The 21,411-nt window shown below is 39.7% G+C and overlaps 1 protein-coding gene across 8 annotated transcripts in view; it reads right to left on the bottom strand.

Moving 5' to 3' along the window:
- Trpgamma (Transient receptor potential cation channel gamma) overlaps positions 1-18,704 on the bottom strand; it is a 63,782-nt gene extending 45,078 nt beyond the window's left edge. For 3 of the 8 annotated variants that reach the window (XM_070665065.1, XM_070665064.1, XM_070665067.1), the window contains exon 1: positions 130-636. In XM_070665065.1, coding sequence (XP_070521166.1) covers positions 130-207 — 78 coding nt within the window. In that variant the 5' untranslated portion in view covers positions 208-636. Of the gene's footprint in view, positions 1-129; positions 638-6,957; positions 7,012-18,278 lie in introns of those variants that run through there. The other 5 variants (XM_070665068.1, XM_070665070.1, XM_070665069.1 and 2 more) reach the window with 3 other exon arrangements.
- Positions 18,705-21,411: the final 2,707 nt, after the last annotated feature.

The raw sequence follows: 21,411 nt of genomic DNA, 5'->3' as shown, positions 1-21,411 counted from the left end.
AAAATTTGGGAGAAAGAGAGCCTCGGCGTAAACAAGCGAAACTTCTACGCTATTTATATGAAGGTACATTAACGTTTCTATTGTGAACACAGTACGTAATTTTAACGGAATAATGCAGTAAAATATTACCTGAGTGAAACCTGATTCCCATCGATGTCTAATAATCCTGCCAACCAATTCGAAATTCATCTCGTGGTTGTGTAGCATAACTGTCTAACACTGAGCCAGAAATGTAACACTCAAAACGTTTTTCGCCGCGTATTAGTCTATACTGTTCGTTCTGACCTATCTAACACGTGCTCGACTGCCGAATCCGCATGTGTCGGGCCCGTAGACCTCAGCGGTAGTGTGTGAGTACGTGCGTGTGTTTACATCGGCTGGCAGTCCTCGCATTCCAAGCTCGCAAGGTGGAGGACGCGCGGGTGGCGAGCGGCGAGAACCAGTTTGTCCGACGAATTCGGCAGTCGAGCGAGTTTTGCGTAAGGTCGGAACAAAACAGTAAACAGGTACCTACGCGGCGAAAAACGTTTAAAGATCTATTTATGTAAATACACGGTCCGCGCTGGACAGTGACTAGACGACCGATACTAGACAGGTTTCTTTTTTTTTTTAAATGACAGCTTTACTTTTTGAAGACAGTCACTAAATAAGTACCAAGCTAGTTAAGAAATATATTTAATACGATCTAACCATTAGGTGCAAAATTAGATTAGCTAAATAAATTTCCACTCGGGTAATTATTAATTAAGTGAAGAAGAAAAAAAAATGCGTCTTGTTAAATATAGAATAAAAGTTGAAAGTAACGTTTTGGTTGATAAAAGTATATTTGACATTAAGAATTAAGATTAATAAAAAAAAATTTCGTATTCTATTATCGTCATCGGAGATCTTTTATTTTTCGACACCCGACGACGTAGATTGACTCGTAAAAACTTTATGCAAGTCGAATGCACATCAATTGTTCATTGCCGGCACACTTTTGCAACGTGGCGCGCGGGTCATAAAATGCCGTCACGTCACGACGAGAATTGAGATAAGAGGTTACATATTAAAACGATGTGCGCGGCATGCGTGACGAGTGTTACCAGAGAAAAGACGTAACGTTCAGACTATTTATACGTTTAGGCAGTGGGCTGGTTGGTTTTAGAGGTGGGCGAATTAGCAGTAAAACCGGTATCAAAATATCGACGTCGGCCGTAATACGCGAAAAGCCCGCGGTACCATTCGCGGTGACACGTGAAATGACTCTTTCGACGGTCCATGTCGAGCTGTATCTGGTATCGACCTAGACATTTGATACTCAATACGAAATTTAAAAAAAAAAAAAGGGGGAGAAAAATATACGTAATGTTTGAGGCACTTCGCGCAGCAAGGTTTGACAGTTTTATGACAAAAGTACTTTGCATGATTGCACGATTGTATTACAAACAGAATTTATTCGCGAATTAATTGCTTTTATTTTGCCTTTACGCGGTGAGGCTTTCATTCTGCGTTTCGCGGCCCGCAAACAAATTTGTTACGTAAAAATGCCCCAGACAATATTGTGAAAAATAGTGCCGTGGGAAATCGTATTAATTGTCAGCGATTTAGCGTCGTCATTCGAGCGTTTGTTCGCGACGTCGAGCTTTACGGCCGCGTTTCGCAAATCGCATCAGCGTACGTCGGTACGCTGATGCCGGGTTTTTAATCGGATTCTCGGACAAAAAAAATCGGATTAATGACGATTCTCTGTAAGCATTGGAAATTGTTCAAGAATATTAAAAATCCCGGATTTTCGTGTCGCATAGCGGTGTTTCGCGAGTGCCCTCGGTTTTCACGTGACACCGCGCTCCAAAGAGATAATACAATTTAATTACCATTTTCTTTGTTACCTCATACGTACGACGGCGACAATAACCATCTCGTTGTCGCACATTTAACAAATAAGAGGGCAAGGCAGCGAGATAATTTAAATTTTCAATGCTGCAGAAACTTTTACCGACAAAAACATTACTTTCAGTGCTATAACTCTTGGCTGCAACATATCATTTCTCCCAGAAGCTCCCATATGGAAGCGTCCGCAAAGTGATGCCGAAAGGGAGGAAAAAAAAAAAACAGCGAACATTGCGAATATTGCGACCTCGTATACGGAATTACATTTCTTGGGTCAATTTATCAAAGCGGGGCGGAAAGTACGAGCGAAGTGAACTTCGCGGATCGCGGGGAGAAATTTCTAGTCTTCGCGCCACCCCGAAGCTTTGCGTTCAACTTTTCCCGACAGTATTACGTGCCATCCGCGGATGCAGCTGTGACTCCCGCGAAATCTCGCGCCCAGGCGATCTTCTTGCCTCGAACAGTTTAATATTCACAGCGCGCCGCGGAATTACGTGAATTACAGTTTGTTAAGATCTCGCGAAGCTTCTTACGCGATGATTACGAGAGGATGCAATTGCCTGGATGCGATTTTCCCGCTGTTTGATCCCGTAACAATACGGCTTTCTTTTGTCTTTTATTTTTCCAGTGAGCTGAGCTTTTTATCAAGTTTCAAATTAAATTTTAAAAAGTTTTCTCTCTTTTTTTTTCTTTTATACAGTTTTTATATTCCTCGCTGTTGGATATGTTCGTTTTTCGGACAGGTAAATTCGATTGTCAATAATGCGGAAACGTGAAATTCCAGTGACAAACTAAACCAAGCGCGTTCCGCGCTGTTTTTACAAAAGCGTGAGAACTTAACAAAAGCTCAATTTGATATCGATGCGCCGAAATTGCCGCGAGCGGCGATAAAAGTGCAGCCACGCGCGAAGTATCGCCACACTGTGGCTTTCTTTTCTAGTAGACTGCGAGCTTCTGGAGAAGCTCTCGCGGTGCGATCAACGTCCGCAAGCTTGTTTCGCGCAACGGTACGGGATGCAGTAAATGAAACAGGGAAAAAAAAGATATGAAAGAGAGAATGGAGACCGCGGAAAAACAAAAAAAGAAAAAAAAATTACAAACCATTCCCACAGTACGATTTGAGAAACCTCTACGTGTTTTCCTCTTTACGAAGCCACCATGGATAAATCGCTGATACCGACTAAATCGCGCTTCAAACGGTGAATCAGCGCTACGAAAATAAATGTGAAACCGGCAGCGAATTTTTCTCGTGTCTTTTTCCGTCTTTTGATTACTACATTACGCGAGTTTTCTATTAATTCATGTATTCATTATCGCGAAAATATGCGTCTCGATTATTCTGTACATGATCATCGTTACCTATATTTTTCTAAAATCATACTAATTTCTACTTAAAATCATGCTACTTTATTTATTGTTAAATATTAAAATGTCTGATAATTTTTTCCAATAATTAAACACTTTATCGTATCGCGTTTCACATATTGCCGCGATCGTGACAACGTTTGAACAGGCGTCTGAAAGCAGTTTCTCTGCTGCATGCTATTAAAAGAAGCACCAAGGTAAATATACGTAGAAGGAGAAATGTGAGAATGTCAGTAAAAAAAAAGAAACGAAAAATAAAGCAGCACGGCGACGTGATCGGTTCGCGAGTTCATATTTATACTGTATAAACTTTCGTCAAGTAGAAATAGAATTCCATGCACTTTGCGACAACTGCTTGCCTCACTTACCAATTTTAACTAGAAATAATAGTTCGAGTTTTGTTATTTTAATCTAATGATTCCTTCTCTAAGAAAAGCTTCAAGTAAATTTTTTTTTCTTTTTTTTCCTTTTTTTTTTTTTTTTCTACGTAGATTCTTTAATCAATTCAAAACACCGTGAATTACGTTCGCACATCGAAAATTGAGCTTTATTTAATCGCGCAATTTTCTGCGATCTTGCTTAATTATCTGTCTCGGCGGCAACAGAAGTAAGTTGAAGAAAAGCTAAGCTCACAGTTGTTTAGGAATGCTAATGAATGCGGCACTTGATTCCAAGTCGGTTCACGTCGCGCAACGAATACCGTAAGGCCAGCGCGCGGTGCCTTCCACCGGAAGTGAATCGTATAAAACGAAGGATCGCCTTAGAATCTCTGCAGCACTCGACTTGTCTACCAAAATGTTTCAAGAAGCGAGCAGAAAGCGCGAGTTCAAGATAAAGCAGATATCTGCTTTCTGTTAAAGTTCGCCCCCTTTTCTTGCGAGAGCTCCTTCTCCATCGCCATTCCATTTTTAACGCGACTCCTTCGTCGTTAGATCTTTTAAAGCGACGCTACTTTCGCGCGGATTCACGCGGTATCCATCAAATTTCTGTCCGCGTAAATTTGATCGATGTGGCGAGGGATATCTGATAAATATTAGCGACACTAAAGAAAATTAATTGGCAATAAATCGATAAAAATAAAAGTTACACTACTGTAATGGTAATATATACAATAAAAAAAAAAAAAAAAAAATTGGATTTATTACAATGTCGTATGATCGATAGTTACGGAGTTACGTTTCAATATCGCGGGAATCGATAGTTTCGTAGTTCTCGGGAATTGAAAATACATAGCGCTTCCCTCGCGCGCGAAAATGGGTGTAACAAAAATCGTGTATCTCTGAATAAATTTCTTTTCGAAAAGCAGACGTCTTCCGTGGTAGTTTCCGTAAACGAAAAATAAAAACGGCGTGTTGATGTCTATTCTAACCACGTCCGGAATGCGGAATTGCCTTAAATCCTAACGCTGTATACGGAATATCAGAGAGCTTTTAAAACGCGGCATCAAGTGCTTTTACGGACGTACGAAAATGGCTTTGGAAACTCTATTAAAATTGCATGAACGGTCCACGCTTTCGTACACGAGCATTCTTATACCGACTTCTATCCTTCCGGCGTTTTCCTATTAAACTATCACTCGAATCGATCTCAATTAATTGCCGGACGAGAGAACGGGGGAAGGTAAAAAAAAAGTTCGACGCTCAGCGGACCAAGTGGACAGTCGAAGAAAGGAACATCGATATCTTACAGCGAGAACGCGAGACTTTGTTGACACAGCTCAACGGCATCGATGGAGGATCGTGGAAAACAAGCGCGGAGAATAAAGAAAGAAGAGCTCTCACAAGTTGACGTTAGCGCGAGTTATCAATCTAAAATTTTCGTCCTCAATCGCGGGGATAATTTCGCTTGTCTAACCCCCGTGCCCTTTGTCTCATTACCGCCCAGCTACGAGACACATATCCTCGAAGAGACGTTCGGCGCTTCCCGATTGTCCCTTTATCGCCTGTCGCAATCGACGAGGTCGCGTTTCCTCTCACGATCATCTCCCCGGATGCTCTGCCGCGTAAAGCGAATACTTGAAAATAATCCACAGCGAAGGTCATAGCCTAAAGTCCCTTTACACGAACCGCCTTTTGATCGCTAATGACTAATACCTTTGTGTGCCCTTTCGTTTTCTCAACCCATTTCCCCCGGAGCAAATTTCGCATTAATTTAACGCGTCGAGCTCATATTCTCGAGCACATCTCGGGTTACTTCGTTCTCTCTCTCTCTCTCTCTCTCTCGAGGAGACGCTGCATTACGGGCAAATGAAAGAAAACAGATAAGAATTGCTCGAGGGAGAAGAGATGAGCCACTTCCATTCCCTCGCAAACGGCGGAAACGAGAGCAAGCTGGAAATCTACCGTGACCGAAGAATTCAACAGCACCGTGGATGGGTATTTCGCGTGCAAAGTCAGTGTAAATACCCTGGCAGCATTGGAACTTACGCATCCGGAGCTTTCGGAGGATATGTGTTTCCATGTGTTATTCCATGAGTGCCGGGACAAACGACCGAATTTGCGAAACGCGCACATCCCGAGAGAATATTTCGAATCTACATTGCGATTCAAGACGCTTTGTTTCAAACACATACGCGCAATAACACAGCAAATATTTTGAAAACCTGTTAATTTCGTCGGAAGAAACATTCCGGAAATGCGGCAAATATTTAAATTGTAAAGAATATTCCTTTGTAAATTTTTGCACGCGTCGTACAAAATATGAAATAATTTTAAAAGACGCTTATAGATAGAAACTGATGTGTATAACAAATAAAAAAAATATCTATACGTTAAAAATGGAAATATCAAAAATGTTCATTGCCTTCAAGATTCGTGCTTTTTAGTAGTGATTTACTAGGGATTTGCGGAAGTTTAAGGATTAGGTTAACGTTGTCCGAGCGGCTTTTTGCTGGAAACGAGCGCTAACTCCATAGATTAAGATTTATCGACGACCGTTGCGAGTGACATTTAACAACGAAGTCGAGTAAATTCCCGATGGTGGTGAAATTCTAGTTAATCGAACGAGGCGTAATTCAAGCGGCAAAATAACTTCAACCCCTTTTTTTTCTCTCTCTCTCTCTTTCTCTCTCTCTTTCGTCAAAAATCGATACATCCGGATGCGGAAAGCAATTCTGTGAAATTTTTTATTCCTGAATCTTTGAAAAAAAAATTTTATGGAGATTTCTCCCGGGACGTGATATGAAGATCGTGAACCTTTGTACGGCTTGAGCTTTTCATAAATTTAATTTTCATACATCGTAATATGAGATATAAATTCTATGAATGCGAAATGATCAGATTAGTAGAAAATTATAAGAGTAGACGCAAATTCTTCAGCAAACGCATAAGAATCTTTACCACTTTTCCAGCTTTGTATGTAATACACAATGAAATTCAACATGAACACAATATTACGAGCTAAGGAAAAAAATTATTTCCGCGCACATGCTACGAAGTTCAAGCGGCTACGTCTCGCAGAACTAGCTTTTTCTCGAGAGAAATTACCTCGGTGTTTAATATTCGAGGTAATTGGACCTTCTATTTAAAAAATAATTTCACCTAGACAAAGATGCGTTATACCGATCGTCAGAAGGATTTTGAAAGAAGAATTCTGAAAAGAATATTATCCAGAAGCGGCAAAGCTCAAGATCCCCTCGCTATACGAACCTTTGAATGGCAAGAATTAATCGCGCTCGTTTTTTCATACCCGTCTTTCCCCGAAAGTATTTTTAGACAATACCTTTGTCAGAGCTTGGCCTCATTCATCGGATCAACCCTCACGTCCTCGCCTCACCTAGAACACAGAATGTCGTATCCGTAATTAGTACTCAAACCACTTGTGTAATTAACAGAATGCGACTGGCGACGTGTGTCATGAACTAAGCAATTACGACATAGATACTATCTCTTATCAAAGTATTCTGTGTTTCACGGTGAAATAGTGCGATTTCTATTAAAAAAAAAAAAAAAAAAAAAAGAGAGAGAGAGATAAAAAGATCTAATTGTTGCCGCCTTTCCGCGATCCTAATTAGTTCTATCACTTGAATCGCTTTGGAGTTTCACTATCCGCCGTCTGTACTGCATGATAGAACGCCGACAAAGGAATGTAGGATTGATAACGATAAAGTCGCGCGAGGCACGTACGCCTATCGCGCGCTTGACCGACCGCTCGACCTTTATTGTGTTTCCTGTTCCGCAAGTTAATATGTTATAAAAGAATTTATGCGCCGAGTACTGTAGCGAATATTACGTCGAATATTCACTTCGATGTATTACGAATTCGAAACTAGTGAACGCGTTACGATATTCGTCGATTGGATTTAATTATTATTACGCAATCAATCTTATATATAATTATATATAATATAAATATAATTATTACGCAATCAATCTAAAGAAATAAATATAATTAACGTTCGTAGTTCATTACTAAAAATTATTAAATGTAAAACAGCTTTCATTAACGTAGAAGAAGCAAGAGTAATTGACGGTCGCGCTCTGTGTGTCCACGTTTAAAAACTTACGGACTTCTATTATATTTTTTACATTTAACTCTTTTATATTTTATCTTCTCTTTACGTGAAGCTTTACGTAGAGCAACGTACGTACGATTTTTATTTCTCTTAGTTAAACGTCTTACATTTGAGTGAAGTTATAAAAATACCTTTTCTCGAAAAACACGAAAATTCCTCTCTAATAAATTTCTTTCAGCCATGCGTAATTTATTTGTATTTTTATTATTTTTTAATTACAATGTTTTTTTTTTGTATCGGAAGAATTAACAAATAAATATTTTTATTGTCACATTTAATTTCACGGTATACGATTTAATTTAGATTACTCCTTTGCTGAAATTAATATGACTTAAATCGCCCAACAATTCCACGCTAAGCTCGCCTTCATTCCACGACCTTTTTACATAAAATCGCTTGAATACGTTCCAGGAACTTAACACGGATGCGTGTCTCGAGGGACTCTTTACGTTCGCTACTTCTCTTTAAATTCAACCCGGATGATAAAACACGCAAAGCGTAAGCACGATTACGGGTTAAAACCGTCGTTACTTTGTGCCTGCAAACCGCAAGCACTTACACCTGTCCGCCGGAAGGTCTCGCTAAAGAAATTTCGCAATTTATTCGCATTTATTTACAGAATTAAGATTTCTCTCGGACAAGAACTGAAAAATGTCCGGCGGATTGTCTTTGCAATGGCAATTCCCTCGGACTTAGCCGATTTAATTGACGAGTCGTCTTTATAATTATGACTGTCTCCCACGACAATGGCCCTAGTTTCAAGAAGATTCCACAATTCCTACCCGGATGAGATGTATACAAACTCGCGGATTGCTTGCAGCTGTTGCCGAATTCATGAGCGGCACCAAGGCCGCATTTATATGTATAGGAATTAATCAGGCGAGACTTTCCACGGAATAGTCTCGTTTAAAAAATAGTTAATACGTACAAATAAATTTCCTGTAATTATTATATTTTTCGAATAGCTTAGTCTTTCAAAAAAAAATTTAAAAAAATATATATATATTTAATAAGTGTCCATTTAGACTCGAACATTTCATGAAGCGATATTTTTTTAACGGCGGAATGGTTGATCCTGTGGATTCTTGTATGCACAAAGAGCATATACAGTTTCTCGAAGGCTTTGTCGAAGGGAGGCAATATTTATCCGGCAAGTTACTCAGTTCAGCCGGGAGAATCCTAGCGTATGGTCAAACATTTATATTGGCGCGCTGGATCTTCTCGAGTGCGAGAGTCGAACAGTAACCTTGAAACCTCGACGTTTTTGCTAGCATACGAAGCTCGTCAATACTCCAAAGCAAATACACCCAGCCTAAACCTCCGTCGTTCATTAGACCGAAGCTTAACTGGAACGAGTCGAGTTAACATATGCAGCCGAGAAAATGTTTGATTCACCGAATTACCATGACACAAATCATCGATGGTTCCTACCTCGCTAATGCGTATAAAATCATATTTAGATCAGAGTTCGAACGAAACGTAACGCGAGCTGCCGCTCATTTTGAAGACCTAATCGGTGCTGATGCCGCACTTTGATTTCCACGCATTAATGTTAAATAAGAAAAAAAATAAAATAAAATAAATAAATGCATAAAAATGTTAAATACGACTTTCAATCCTAAATTCTATTTTTATAAATTCGTTCGCGATACAATCGGCGTTTCGCTTTCCAAAAAAAAAAAAAAAAAAAAAAAAAAGAGGAATTCTTCGCGAAGTGACAGACGGCGATGATACGCGATTTTCTCGTCCATTCGCTTGTCGGTTCCAATTTCGTGTAATTAACTAGACGGGATTAGTGACAGAATTGCAGAGGAGAAAAGGGGGGAAAAAAACCGATAGAAAAAAAAAAAAAAAAAAAAGTTAACAGCTAGAGACAAGCGTCCAGATTAGATTTTGAAGATTTAATTAAACGAACAATGACTCCACGGATTTAACAACTTTTACATTTTTTTCCTTTTACTTTTTTTTTTTGCAATATATTTACGTTTAACTTGGTCTTTTATATTTCGTTACGTTGCAGTACATAGAGCATCCGAACGTATACGGCTATTCTCTTCCATTTTCCACGCTAAAGGGAAATAGTTTTCAACTAAAATTGTACTATAATCTGTCTTTCGGTTTAGAACGGACGGCCACTTAACGCGTAAGTGCCACACATTATATCGAAATGCGTTCCTTTGCATTTTCAACTCCGACTTAAACGTCATTTCCAGCGTTTGAGGCTGGCAGATCAAGAGAGAGAACTCAGTTAATATCCGGTGCGACCGTATCTCCTACAGTCAAGAACAATCGTGAAGAAGATATCGAAGACCGAGGAAATCAAAAGCACGTTGCTGTAATCAGATCGCCGAATAAATGAATAAACGAATAGAGCGACGTATAAAACGATTACAATTTTTTTTTTTTCTACGAACCTATAAAATAATATCCTTTGACTTTTCCAAAATAATAATTGCCTTTTCCCCTGCACGCGCAACATACAACATATATTGTAAAAAAAAAAAAGGAAACTACTGTGGAATATGCATGTTTCAAATAGTATTTGATTATTCGAAAACAGTAAAGTTTTAATCTAGAATGAGATCAGTTAACAATTTGTCCGTTCCATTTACGAATACATCGATCGAATAATCACGGCTGTTTCCGTTCGCGTAGATTTCGGAGCAACAAGTCGCGTTATTCGTTCCACGCATAAATTTAAGAATTTCGAGCATTTAAAAGCTTAGCAAATAACCTTTAATTCTATCAAGCAATTTATCAAAAGAGATATATACGTATGTAATTAACCGAAAACAAGGTGTTACGGATGTTATCGTAATATGTAGATACTTCGCGATAAAGCGGCGAAAGATACGGTACGAAAAGCACGTACGACGTCCAATTATAGTGGGGCTTAGAGATCCAGTCATTGTGGCCGACTGGGCTCTAACCCTCGTGTTGCTACAAATTCCAGTTCTCATTATGGAAATCCATATCACGATTCTGACCTGTTATTGTTTACGCATGCAAGCCTGTATAACAGATGTACAGACGATACGCATTAAATTATGCGCGAAATTTCAATGCCGCATATATTTGCAGAAGGAACTTATGATATCGTTCGAAATCGCCTCGATTACGTCGTTCCATTCGCAGACAGAATTGTAATGATCACCGACAGATAGCTAAACGATATATTATTGCCGAGCCAAATCCCGAATTTCAAAATGCAAGCTCCAAATCCGTACCTTCTCCGCGCGATTGTAAAATATTAATTTTCTTTTCTTTAATTTAAACAGCTATTCTGCAAAATTCAAGTAAGTACAATTTTAATGGAGAACCGTAATGCTTTAATATAAATTTTAATGTTTCACTATTCGAAAATATTTATTCCAGAAAAGTATGTCGTGGAAATAAAACGTTCGAAATTCGATATCTCAACATTTGCAACGATGCAGTAGTCGCTACCAATGTATTCGAACATTAATAATCGGCGTTTTATTTTGTTTTATTAATATGTATACAAAGTTACACGACTATAATTGGAGTGCGCAATTTTTGTGAAATTTAAGAGAGATAGAGAGAGGCAAATCTATATTAATATTTATTGTTCTTTCTCTGATTTATAAAATCGGTATATAAAAAAAATCTATTACAGTCCGTTGTTTAACGGCGTAATACCGAGGGTTAAGCTATTGAAATGACTTAATGGCGAGTAGAAAAAGACAGAGAGGGAGTCCCTTCTCTTTACCACGGGCTGTTAATATCCGATGTGAATGTCGCTTCAAGATTGTCTGAAACGAGCAATGTTCGACGTGTCGAGCAAAGAGGAACGCGGACCTTGATGACAGAATCGCCCCGAATGGGCGGAGGGGATCAATGAGAATGGCGACGCCCGTCCGGGGCGCCGATGCCTGGTTAGGCGTCGCGACGCTCCTCGAGTTCCCGCATGATGCGCAAACATTTGTCGTTTATCGTCTCGGGTAAAAGGAAACCGAAAGTCAAGAGATCGGGTACGCGAGATCGTTTGGCGCGGGCTGCACGCTCCGTACCGAGATAAAAGCACGCGCCCGCGGATAAGCGCGATTAATTCTCAAAGGGACGATCCGGCGTAGCAGACAACACGCATCGATGCGTGATCGATTGCGATAAACCCTGAACGTACTCGCTTATCGGTGTTTCTGCACGCATACACGCGCGGTGCGCGAGATCCCACGATATACTTCTATTTACGCTGTAGAGATGCGCCGCATTCTAATCTGCATTCGCATTGGACCGCGATGCAAATTGCGAGCATGCAAATGGCAACAAGATAGCCGCGTGCGCGCGATACACATGTCGGGCGCAGAAGTAAATCGGTGGTAGGAGCGATCTCCCGTGTAGAATCTACTCGCGACGGAGTGAAATAACGTAGGATCCCCTCTTCTCCCTTCCCCGGGCGCCCTTGTCTATATTGCATTTTATTCACCGACCGCGGATCGTTTCTGCCAATTGCAAACTCGTGCGAACCCCTAATCCCGCAGATTTTCCCGGGCGAACATTGTTACGTGCGATACAACGCGCATATTACGCACGGTTTAAACACAACCGGCCATCCGTGGGCGGAATGCGAAGAATAAATGCGGGACGTGCATGGAAAACGACAACTTAAAAATGCTTCAACACATCCGTAATTTGCGACGAAGTTTTATTAATAATTTTAAACGCTTCGTGTATACCGATATACGTATGATTTCTTTAATTTCGAAACCAGAAATAAGTATTTCTTAGTTTGTCAAGCGTCGCTCCGACCTAACTATTTATGTTAATTTATCGCTGGTAAATTGCGAGGGATACAAATTAAAATTAAATTTAAACGATCGTGAAAGCGCCTGCTCTTCGCGGCGTTATCAAAACACTCGAACTGTTTTAAATTACAAATATTTTTGCATTTCGCGAAACGAGCTTTACTCGTAGAAAGTTTCGAATGTACTAAGGTCTTGCGAAAGAAGTGACTTTTTCAAACGTTATTATAAAATGTTATATCGCCGACGACGGGTCCACGCAATGCGTTTGCGTAATTAGTTTTACGCTCACGGTGAACTCGAGTGCGAGCGCGTCGTTAAAATCGCGAAAAGTGTTATTTATCGTCCCTAAAATGGCGAGGACGCTCTCGACTCGCCTGAGCGACGCAAGGGCCGCTGAAACGGATTCGAATAAACCGAATAATTGAACACCCAGATAACCCTGATACCAGATTCAATAAAGAACTACGTATATAGCATAATAAAAGGATTTTCCAAGCGACGAGATTCATGAGAAAGGGACGAGAAGAGGCCACGCGGACATTTAAAAAGTGGATCAGCGCGAAACTTCTTCAGCAGAAGTCCCTTGCGCGCGAGTGCGGTGAACTATAACGAGAATTTTAATATCTACTGTCGTTGAAGGGGTTAATGTGCCTTTCAGCTTTTTTTTTTTTTCAAGAAAGAAAACTTCGCCGAGCGACTGAAGATGTAATTATAGCGATCTTTTAGCTATTTATTTTACGTTCTTCAGGGCGCAAGGAGCTCGCCTTCCCTGGTTTAATTAATATAGCCCTCTCTTCTAGCACATCTTCTCAGTGTCCACGGCGCGTATTTTTATTTTCGCAAAGGTGTAAAAACAAAGTTTCACTCGGTACATTTCCGCGGGGCGTATCTTAATTCCATTACAAAAGACACTTTCCGCAGTTTATTCCACAACGGTTATTTTTTTAACGAAATTAAAGAGAGAGAATATAATTAATTTGAAATATTAAAAGAAAAAAAAAGAGAAAGAGGTTTCAGCGTTATTTATGTTCATAAAAATTCTTTTAATACTCGAGTGTCCAAACTAAAATGTGTACACAATTTATTGAATACTTTGATTTAAAAAAGAAAGAAAAGTTAAAAGAAAATTCCGCCAAGCTTAAATGGTTTATATAAAGATTTAAATAGCTCCATATTTTATAAAGAAAGTTTAAGCCTTCTGCCGAAACCAGAAAGGTGGATCCGCTTATGCCAGTCATTCGGGTTAAACTTCGGGCGGAACGCGTTTTTCTTCTTTACGACTTTACGGCAAATCGCCCAACACGAGCGCGTTTTACAACAAAGTTTACGAACGTCATCGGAGCTCTACCGCGGCGTTGAGAAACGTCGCGAAAAGAGAGGATAAAGCCACCAAAGTGACTAATGCGTGAAGACTGGGCGACGCGCGACTTTCAGGATACATAAATGAAAATTGCACCTATAACAACGCATTATTGCACGAGAGCAGAAACGTTAAATCGTATCAGCCGCTTTAGTTGCGTCGCAAAACAACCGGCGACACGCGACAAAGTATAAAAATATGCGCGCGAAGATGTAAGCGGAATACATGCATATTATTACGGCAACATTATCCCGCGACATGTAAATTTGCAAGACACGCGCGGAAATCCCGCGAATAAAATGCTGCAAAACGTGTGACGCGAAGGGCGAGCGCGACTGTGCTCTTGCATGTAGGCGCAAAAATAACAAGAACTACTAGGGGATGTAATAACGAAATAAATACAAACGTCTGTTCATTTAAGCTTTTTTTTTTTTTTTTTTTTTTTATCGTCGAACTTATAGACGTTTCGCGTTTCGATATAATTTCTCGTTATCTGTAACGTGCCGCGGCACTTACTTTTAAAAGGAACGTCGAGCAGCGTCGATACTTGTAATATTCACAGTGCAAGATATATAAAAATGTCAATATCTTATTAAATTTCAGTATCCTTCCAGTCACGCGGCGCGCATCGCCGGGTGCACGTGCTGAGCTCAAAGGGAGAGAAATCGATAAACGAACACTTTTACCCGAAACGTCCAGATGCATAGATCCCTTTGGACTCTGGCAAACATGTCAAAATCGATCAAACGTATCCCCGCGGATTGACGTACAAATAAACAGATCAATGCGCAGGCGATGTATTCCGCTTCGATTATCTCGAGAACGATAAATCACGTAAATTCGCGGTTCCATTACCCGTATTATTAGTAGCTCTTGGCCTTACTTTCGTGGTCGTGATCGCGCCCGCGTATCTCTTTTGCCGGTCTGTTTGCATTTAAAATATGGAGCGAAAATATAGAGCCGCGAGAGAAGCGGCCGGGAGCGTGTTACGTACGAAACAAATCGTTAGCAGCATAAAGAAAAATAGGTATATATCCACGTTGTATATTATTGAAAGTAAATGGTCGCTTTCTAAGAACATGGATACAGAATGCATTTTACGATGTATCAATAATTGTTACATTACAAAGAGAAAATGGCTTTCGCGAGCGCGGAAAATCTTATAGAAAGATATTTAACTTTTCTCTTCTCGTTTGCGAAACTCACTGAAAATTATAATTGCTTTACTACTTTAATTACATTATATTAATACTTTTTAAACGAGTTACATTAATTCGTAAAGCCGTCGAGAGTGAAAAAGAGGATTTGGAAGAATAAAGTTCTTCTCTGAGAAGAGATACGGCAACGGAACATTGTTTTCTAGTCGATTTCTATCGAATCATATCTTGAGTTTCGCGTGGATTAAAGTTTAATTGTTAAGATAATTAACGCAGCAAAGTAAAAAGTTGCAACGATCAAGTTAAAACAATGACTTTCCATTGCTTTTACATAAAGAAGTCGGTCCCAAGTTGATCAAACGACCCGTAGTTAGAAAGTGGTGGGCACAATAAATCTTGGACACTTTATATAGAGTACTATATACCCCAAGTACATTTTCATTCAACCGCAAGCTTTGTTCGATCATTTTCATACCAATTTTCCCTTTTTTTTTTTAATCCGAGTTTAATCCGTACTTTTCTTTCCGCAATTTTTAATATTTAATTTAATTTCAAAAAAAAACTTCTTAAATCTAATTTTCTCTTAATAAACATTAAATTATACAGGCGAACCATCTTAAGAATTAAACGACAGATAAAATTTTTCGTTTATATGTGTTTCGAAAAATATAATTAAAAAAAAAAATTAAATTAACGGTCGAGTTTACTCTTAAATGTAGAATTGATTAATAAATCCACAAAGAAAGAAGCGAGGGGGAAAAAAAAATGTGAAGCTCTTAATATATACAATTTAGAAAAATAATGGGGAAAAAAAGTAAGTACTCGTTATTATTCCAGTTTAACAAATTCTTCGTACTTCGTTACGTCACGTTCTTTATTCGTCACGTCCCGAGAGCGATAGGTGTGTAGCGAAAGGCGAGATAATTAAATGACATCGACTCGAATTTATGACTCACGATTCCCCATGCGTGTGGGACATATTTTCACCGGTGAGGAAATGGTACTGCGTACTTGTGAATTGCACGAATAGAGAACGGCGAGCATTACAATGCAAAATTAGCGCGACGTAATTAATGTTTCGCGGCATCATTGCTCACTTTACATTACGTATATACAGAATATTTCCAACAAAAATTTACGATGTTAGAAATTTATCATAATTCGCTGACGCACTTTATCAGTCTTTTGATATTACGTTAAGCTACCTTTTCAAATGTAAATTTAAGTATCCATGTTCTTGTAAAGTATACAAATTTAATAATTAATTAAAAATCAACGTAATGCATAATTTTTATAGAATATCAACTTGAAACAAGATAACGCACGTAAATGCTTCTCTTTCATAATCACGTAATTAATGTACTCTATATATATTTTTTTTAATGGTACGCTATATAAATCTTTTTCTTTCACGCTGAAAGCATACTACTTATGTATTGAATTTCATTTTCGCAACAACGACATAGATTCCAATTTAATTGAAACTTGTTCCCGATTGATTGAATGTTATCTTCGAGTAGCACTAGCATCGTTATGCAATCCTAGACAGAAATTCGGAACTCAAACTCCACCTGACAGTTTTCGTGACAATAAGAGTACCTTCAAGTAGCAAACAGCTGGAAAGTTAAATTAACTTTCCCCGACACTTTACAGTGGAATTGTCCATTTTGCCGGTTGATCGATCAAATCCCACGTGAAATACCTAGCAAGATTTTTCCTGTCGATACACCGAGGGATCAAGCGAACGACAAACGGTGTGAAATCACGAGAGATTAGGGGAAACGGAGGAGAAGATACGCGAATGTATCAGAGCACGATTTTCAAAAGTTGGCTGAAGATGAGCTCTAACTAAGTTGAGTTCCGCAAAATTGTCCCTGTGACAGGAACTTCGGAAGAACTGCAGTTATGAACGCGCGTCCCAGCGATGTTAATCAAAGAAGTTGCTCGCAACGAGGTCGTAAACGTCGCAAGCCTGCAATTCTTTTTTGTCCCTACACGGTGTCCCTCATGTTGTACGATAAAATGTTCGAGATAAAAAGGTCTACGAAATTTTCTTTTTTTTTTTCAGAATTTTCCAAAATTCCGCGGAGTAAAAATTGCGTAAATAGAACAAGAAGTTTATTTCCGCGCATCGGCATAAATAAAAATGATTCGCGAATGATTTCGTATCAAAGTAATTCTCTTTGAGGAAGAATTTTATTGACTATGCGTTAATCAAGTCAACATAAATTAATTTCGAAATTATTAGCGATTGAGATTACATCATTCGCGTGCCTCGATAAAATATATTGCGTATTTAAATTACATAACCATAAATGCATCGACTGAAATGCACTAAAAAATTGTTAGGTCTTCTGACGTTACGTTATAATTTAAAATAGATAATTTATTTATTTCAAGATAAATTCAGACACTTGTCTGTTGCGTAGGGCACAAATAATTTTGTCGCAATGAATTATTTAATTAATTTGATTTACTTGAAAGACTGTTAATAAACGACAAAACCCGAAAGGCTAATTTCGGATTTACACAGTCGCAATTGCGGATGCAAATGGGTTAACATGATTGCGCGAGGCATAATACCCAGAGATTACATGATGAATCCATAGGGGCTAATAAAACACGATGTAATATTGATTCGTTACCAGTTCCTGTAGTATTAAACCGTTAATGACAGGAGTCTTGATGAACGCATCGCCGAACGGATCTCCGAAGACGATTCCGACTACATTAAACAATTAATACCGCCAGAGCCGGAACATCTTGCGCGCTGTATTTAATACATGGATATCGCGACGAATGAATAGAGGAATTGGGAAATAAACCTGGGATATTAAATTAAGAACTCTCACAGTGACCCACTTCCGTTTGCTCGAATTTATTCCGCTAACTTTTCGCGCGTCGTCAAAAAAAAAAGAGAGCATCTCTTATCCGGCGCCGCTATATTTTCTCTCGAGAAGTGGAAGCCCCGGGGAAGAAAAGGAAATCCTATAAAACGATCCACGCTCCTACCAAAACTCCGCGCGACGGAAGTCAAACGATTCGAGATCTCAGATCTCGCTCCTATTATTTTCTATCTCACCATCCCTTCGCGCTGACGAAAGATCGCTCGCCGGAAAAGTGAACCCTAAACTATTTCTCGCGGGAATCGAATGCTAACGTGCCCGATCGGCTCGACCTGAAAATTCGCACACGCCCCTCTAAACGCGTGCACGCTGGACCGCAACCGCGGCAGTACCACTGACCTTGACTTTCCGACATCTCCGGGCGGCGATGGATCTTGACTGTCTCCTGAGCGCCTCCAGAGGAACGCGTTACCTTCGGAATCCGCGCCGGCAGGTATCCCACCACGACACAGCGGCACCACCACTACTTCACTCCCCGCGTTAGTTTCAAAAGATAAGGAGGCTGATAACTGGCTCAGAGTCCTGCTCGCGGACGACCGACCGGACGCGGGTATCGCGCGCGGGGGAGAGGCAATCACTGAATCGGTCGGAAACCGCGGGGGACCGGGATGAAAGAGATCGCGGCCGATAAAGGTTACGTTACATGCAACGCGAAGAGATACATGCGGTCGCGCAACTCTTTCTCGTTCGTTCTCCCGCAACTCCGCTACGTATCGGTCGCGACGGGGCTTGGGCGGTGACTGAGCGCAAGGACCGAAGCGTTCCGACGTTCTCTCGGAGTCACCCCCACCTTCACCCCCCGTCTTTCCGTGATATCATGCGGACAGATAGATAATACCTGTGACTAGAATCCTATCACCATTTCGTACCTCATACCTCTTTCCCATCACTGTCAATGTAATCGGAATCAGAAATATTCCCTTTCATCTTACCTACGAAGGATTTAATTCCCTACACTTAAACCTTTTTCAAGTACTTCGTCATTTTGTACTAGAAGCAATTCTCTCAATCCGGAAATGATCGAAATTGCCCTTAAACCAGGCGAAAAAATTAATGCGCCGAGTTCCAAGTGTATTCTACGAGAATCGTTAAAGAAGTAAGTGCCGGCAATAAATGTGGAAATGGAACGACGTATAGCTCTCATTTCCTATCGCTTCGATCCCTAAACGGACGGAGTAAAGCTCGCGAAATATCCGTGTCGACACACAGCCGTAGCTCGCAGATCGTTAATCGTAACAGTTAATCCTACGCGAATTGATATTCGTAAAATACTCGCAAAAACTAATCGCGTAAGCACGCTGGAATAAGTATGTTTAGAACATCCGGGAAGGTCGCGGGTGGTAAGCTCGAACGTTGAAACGTACTTGATAACGCGTGATACATTACAAGAAGAAATCACGCACGGGTTATTTTTTTAGAGATCCCAATTATTACAAAAAAAAAATGATGCTACTCACCGATCTGCATGAGCTTCAGCGGAGTTGTAAATGCTGCCGGTGACTGTAACATAAAAAAGACAAAATTATTGTAGACATGTCATTTCATTAATGGGATTAATAAAAATAAAAAAATTTTTTTTTTTTATTTGTACTTACTTAAAAGTTGCTCCGCCGATGCCTGATGCCCCCCGGGCCTGCTCCTCCTCTCAGTTGGGTAGTGTTGAGTCATCCTTCCACAAGTCACTCGCGAACACCCCCCGACCGACGAACCGACTGCGGTTCGTATAATTAATATCGGTGACGACACTTTTTGATTACGCTCGCTTAACACTCGCGTAACATGATTAATTATAATCGCGAACAAACTAATTATCATTATACGATTATCGTACGAAACTTTATACGGCACTTTCGAAATTGAAATTACGTGAAGTTAAAATTAAACGAAGTTTAAAAAACGCGGTAAATGCGCGACTCATTCCGGACCTTTCGATTGTTTAAAAAGTGGACCGTTCGAACTTGTTTTTTAATCTCCGTTGAAGCCGTAAATTTTGTGAATCTGCAACATTTTTAGATCAAGTAATATTAATATTATGTAATATTAATATATTACATTAATAAATTTCAATAATATTTAATATGCGCTCTCAGTTTTTTTTGTTAGATATTTATTAAAAGAATTATTTTATTTCCGATCAATTTTTACCTTTTTAAATGTATTATTAATTAAATGTATAAAAATCTTTTATATTAATGCATTATTGTGCAACTATTTTTTTTTAATCAATTAAAAAAAATACCAGTAGCACACAAAGTGCGAGTGTTGTACAGATAAATACAGATAAATAATTATTTAATTTTACAATCAGGAAACAATTACCTTATCTATCGTTTGGTTATCGCCTACAGCTTCCTTTTCCGTTGTCCTTTCCGCGTGCGCAGCCTGTTCATAAAAACGTTTATTACAATTACATTGATACATACATTGAGAGATAAATATGAATATACCGCGAAGCGCCGACCGCCGAGAATCACCGAGAACTGAAGGAGAGAACAGTCCCACTTGCTGCTTCCTCCCCCCCGTCTTCTCGATCACCACCTTTTACGCCCAGCCCAGAGGGACGGTGGTGATCGAGAAGACGAGGGGGGGAGGAAGTAGTAAGAGTGTTCTCTCTCTCATTTTTCGTGGTCCTCATTAATCATTAAAATACATGATCGTACAACTTTATTACATACAATATTATTACATGACCATACAATATCATAACCACATACACGACAATCTTATCACGCTACGACGCACGAATAACGCGAGAGAAGGCCCCGAGCTTCGAACCCGCTCGCGTATTCCGCAAGCTAACTTACGCAAATGCAGCGTGGACACGTCTAAATGGCGGGACGAATTCACAGGTTGCACGGTGAACTTCATGGCAGGCACACTTTGGCGTTCCCTGCCCCTTACCCAGTGAAGGTCCGAAGGGACGAGTTGAGACCTCGGAGATGATCCCGTTCGCGTATTACAGTCAAATTATGCGATTGAGAGGATTTTGAACTGGAGGATTGACGCTCGTAAAGCGGGAGACGGGGAAGTACGACTCGGTGTCTTGTCGTTCGTCCGCACTGCGAATTTCGTTCGTATAATCGCGAATCGTGACAAAAGCCTCGACAATTATTACCGTTTCGTGCACAGATCGTCATTGCGAACAATATGAAGTACTCTAAAGTAAAGCGGTGAGTAGTATCCGCCACTATGTGAGTCAAAGTGGTGCCTCGCGGGATGCGGTGTCCAACTGAAAATCCACCGTCGATAATGCTGATCGCATTTCTAGAACAGACCAAGACTATATTAATTACAATAAATTAATGTATGCATCCTATTTGTTGTAACTCTCTTTAAAATATATATTTATTTTATTTCACCGCAACAAATAATTTATTATAATTTATATCGCGTTTGCAAAGAGCATAAATAATAAAATTATATATCAGAAATATAAAAATTATTAACAATAATTATTAAACACTTGCAAAAA

Source organism: Cardiocondyla obscurior, linkage group LG13, assembly GCF_019399895.1.
Source record: "Cardiocondyla obscurior isolate alpha-2009 linkage group LG13, Cobs3.1, whole genome shotgun sequence".
NCBI lineage: Eukaryota > Metazoa > Arthropoda > Insecta > Hymenoptera > Formicidae > Cardiocondyla > Cardiocondyla obscurior.
The sequence above is the reverse complement of the archived record's forward strand: the minus strand, read 5'-3'. Positions and strand labels throughout refer to the sequence as shown.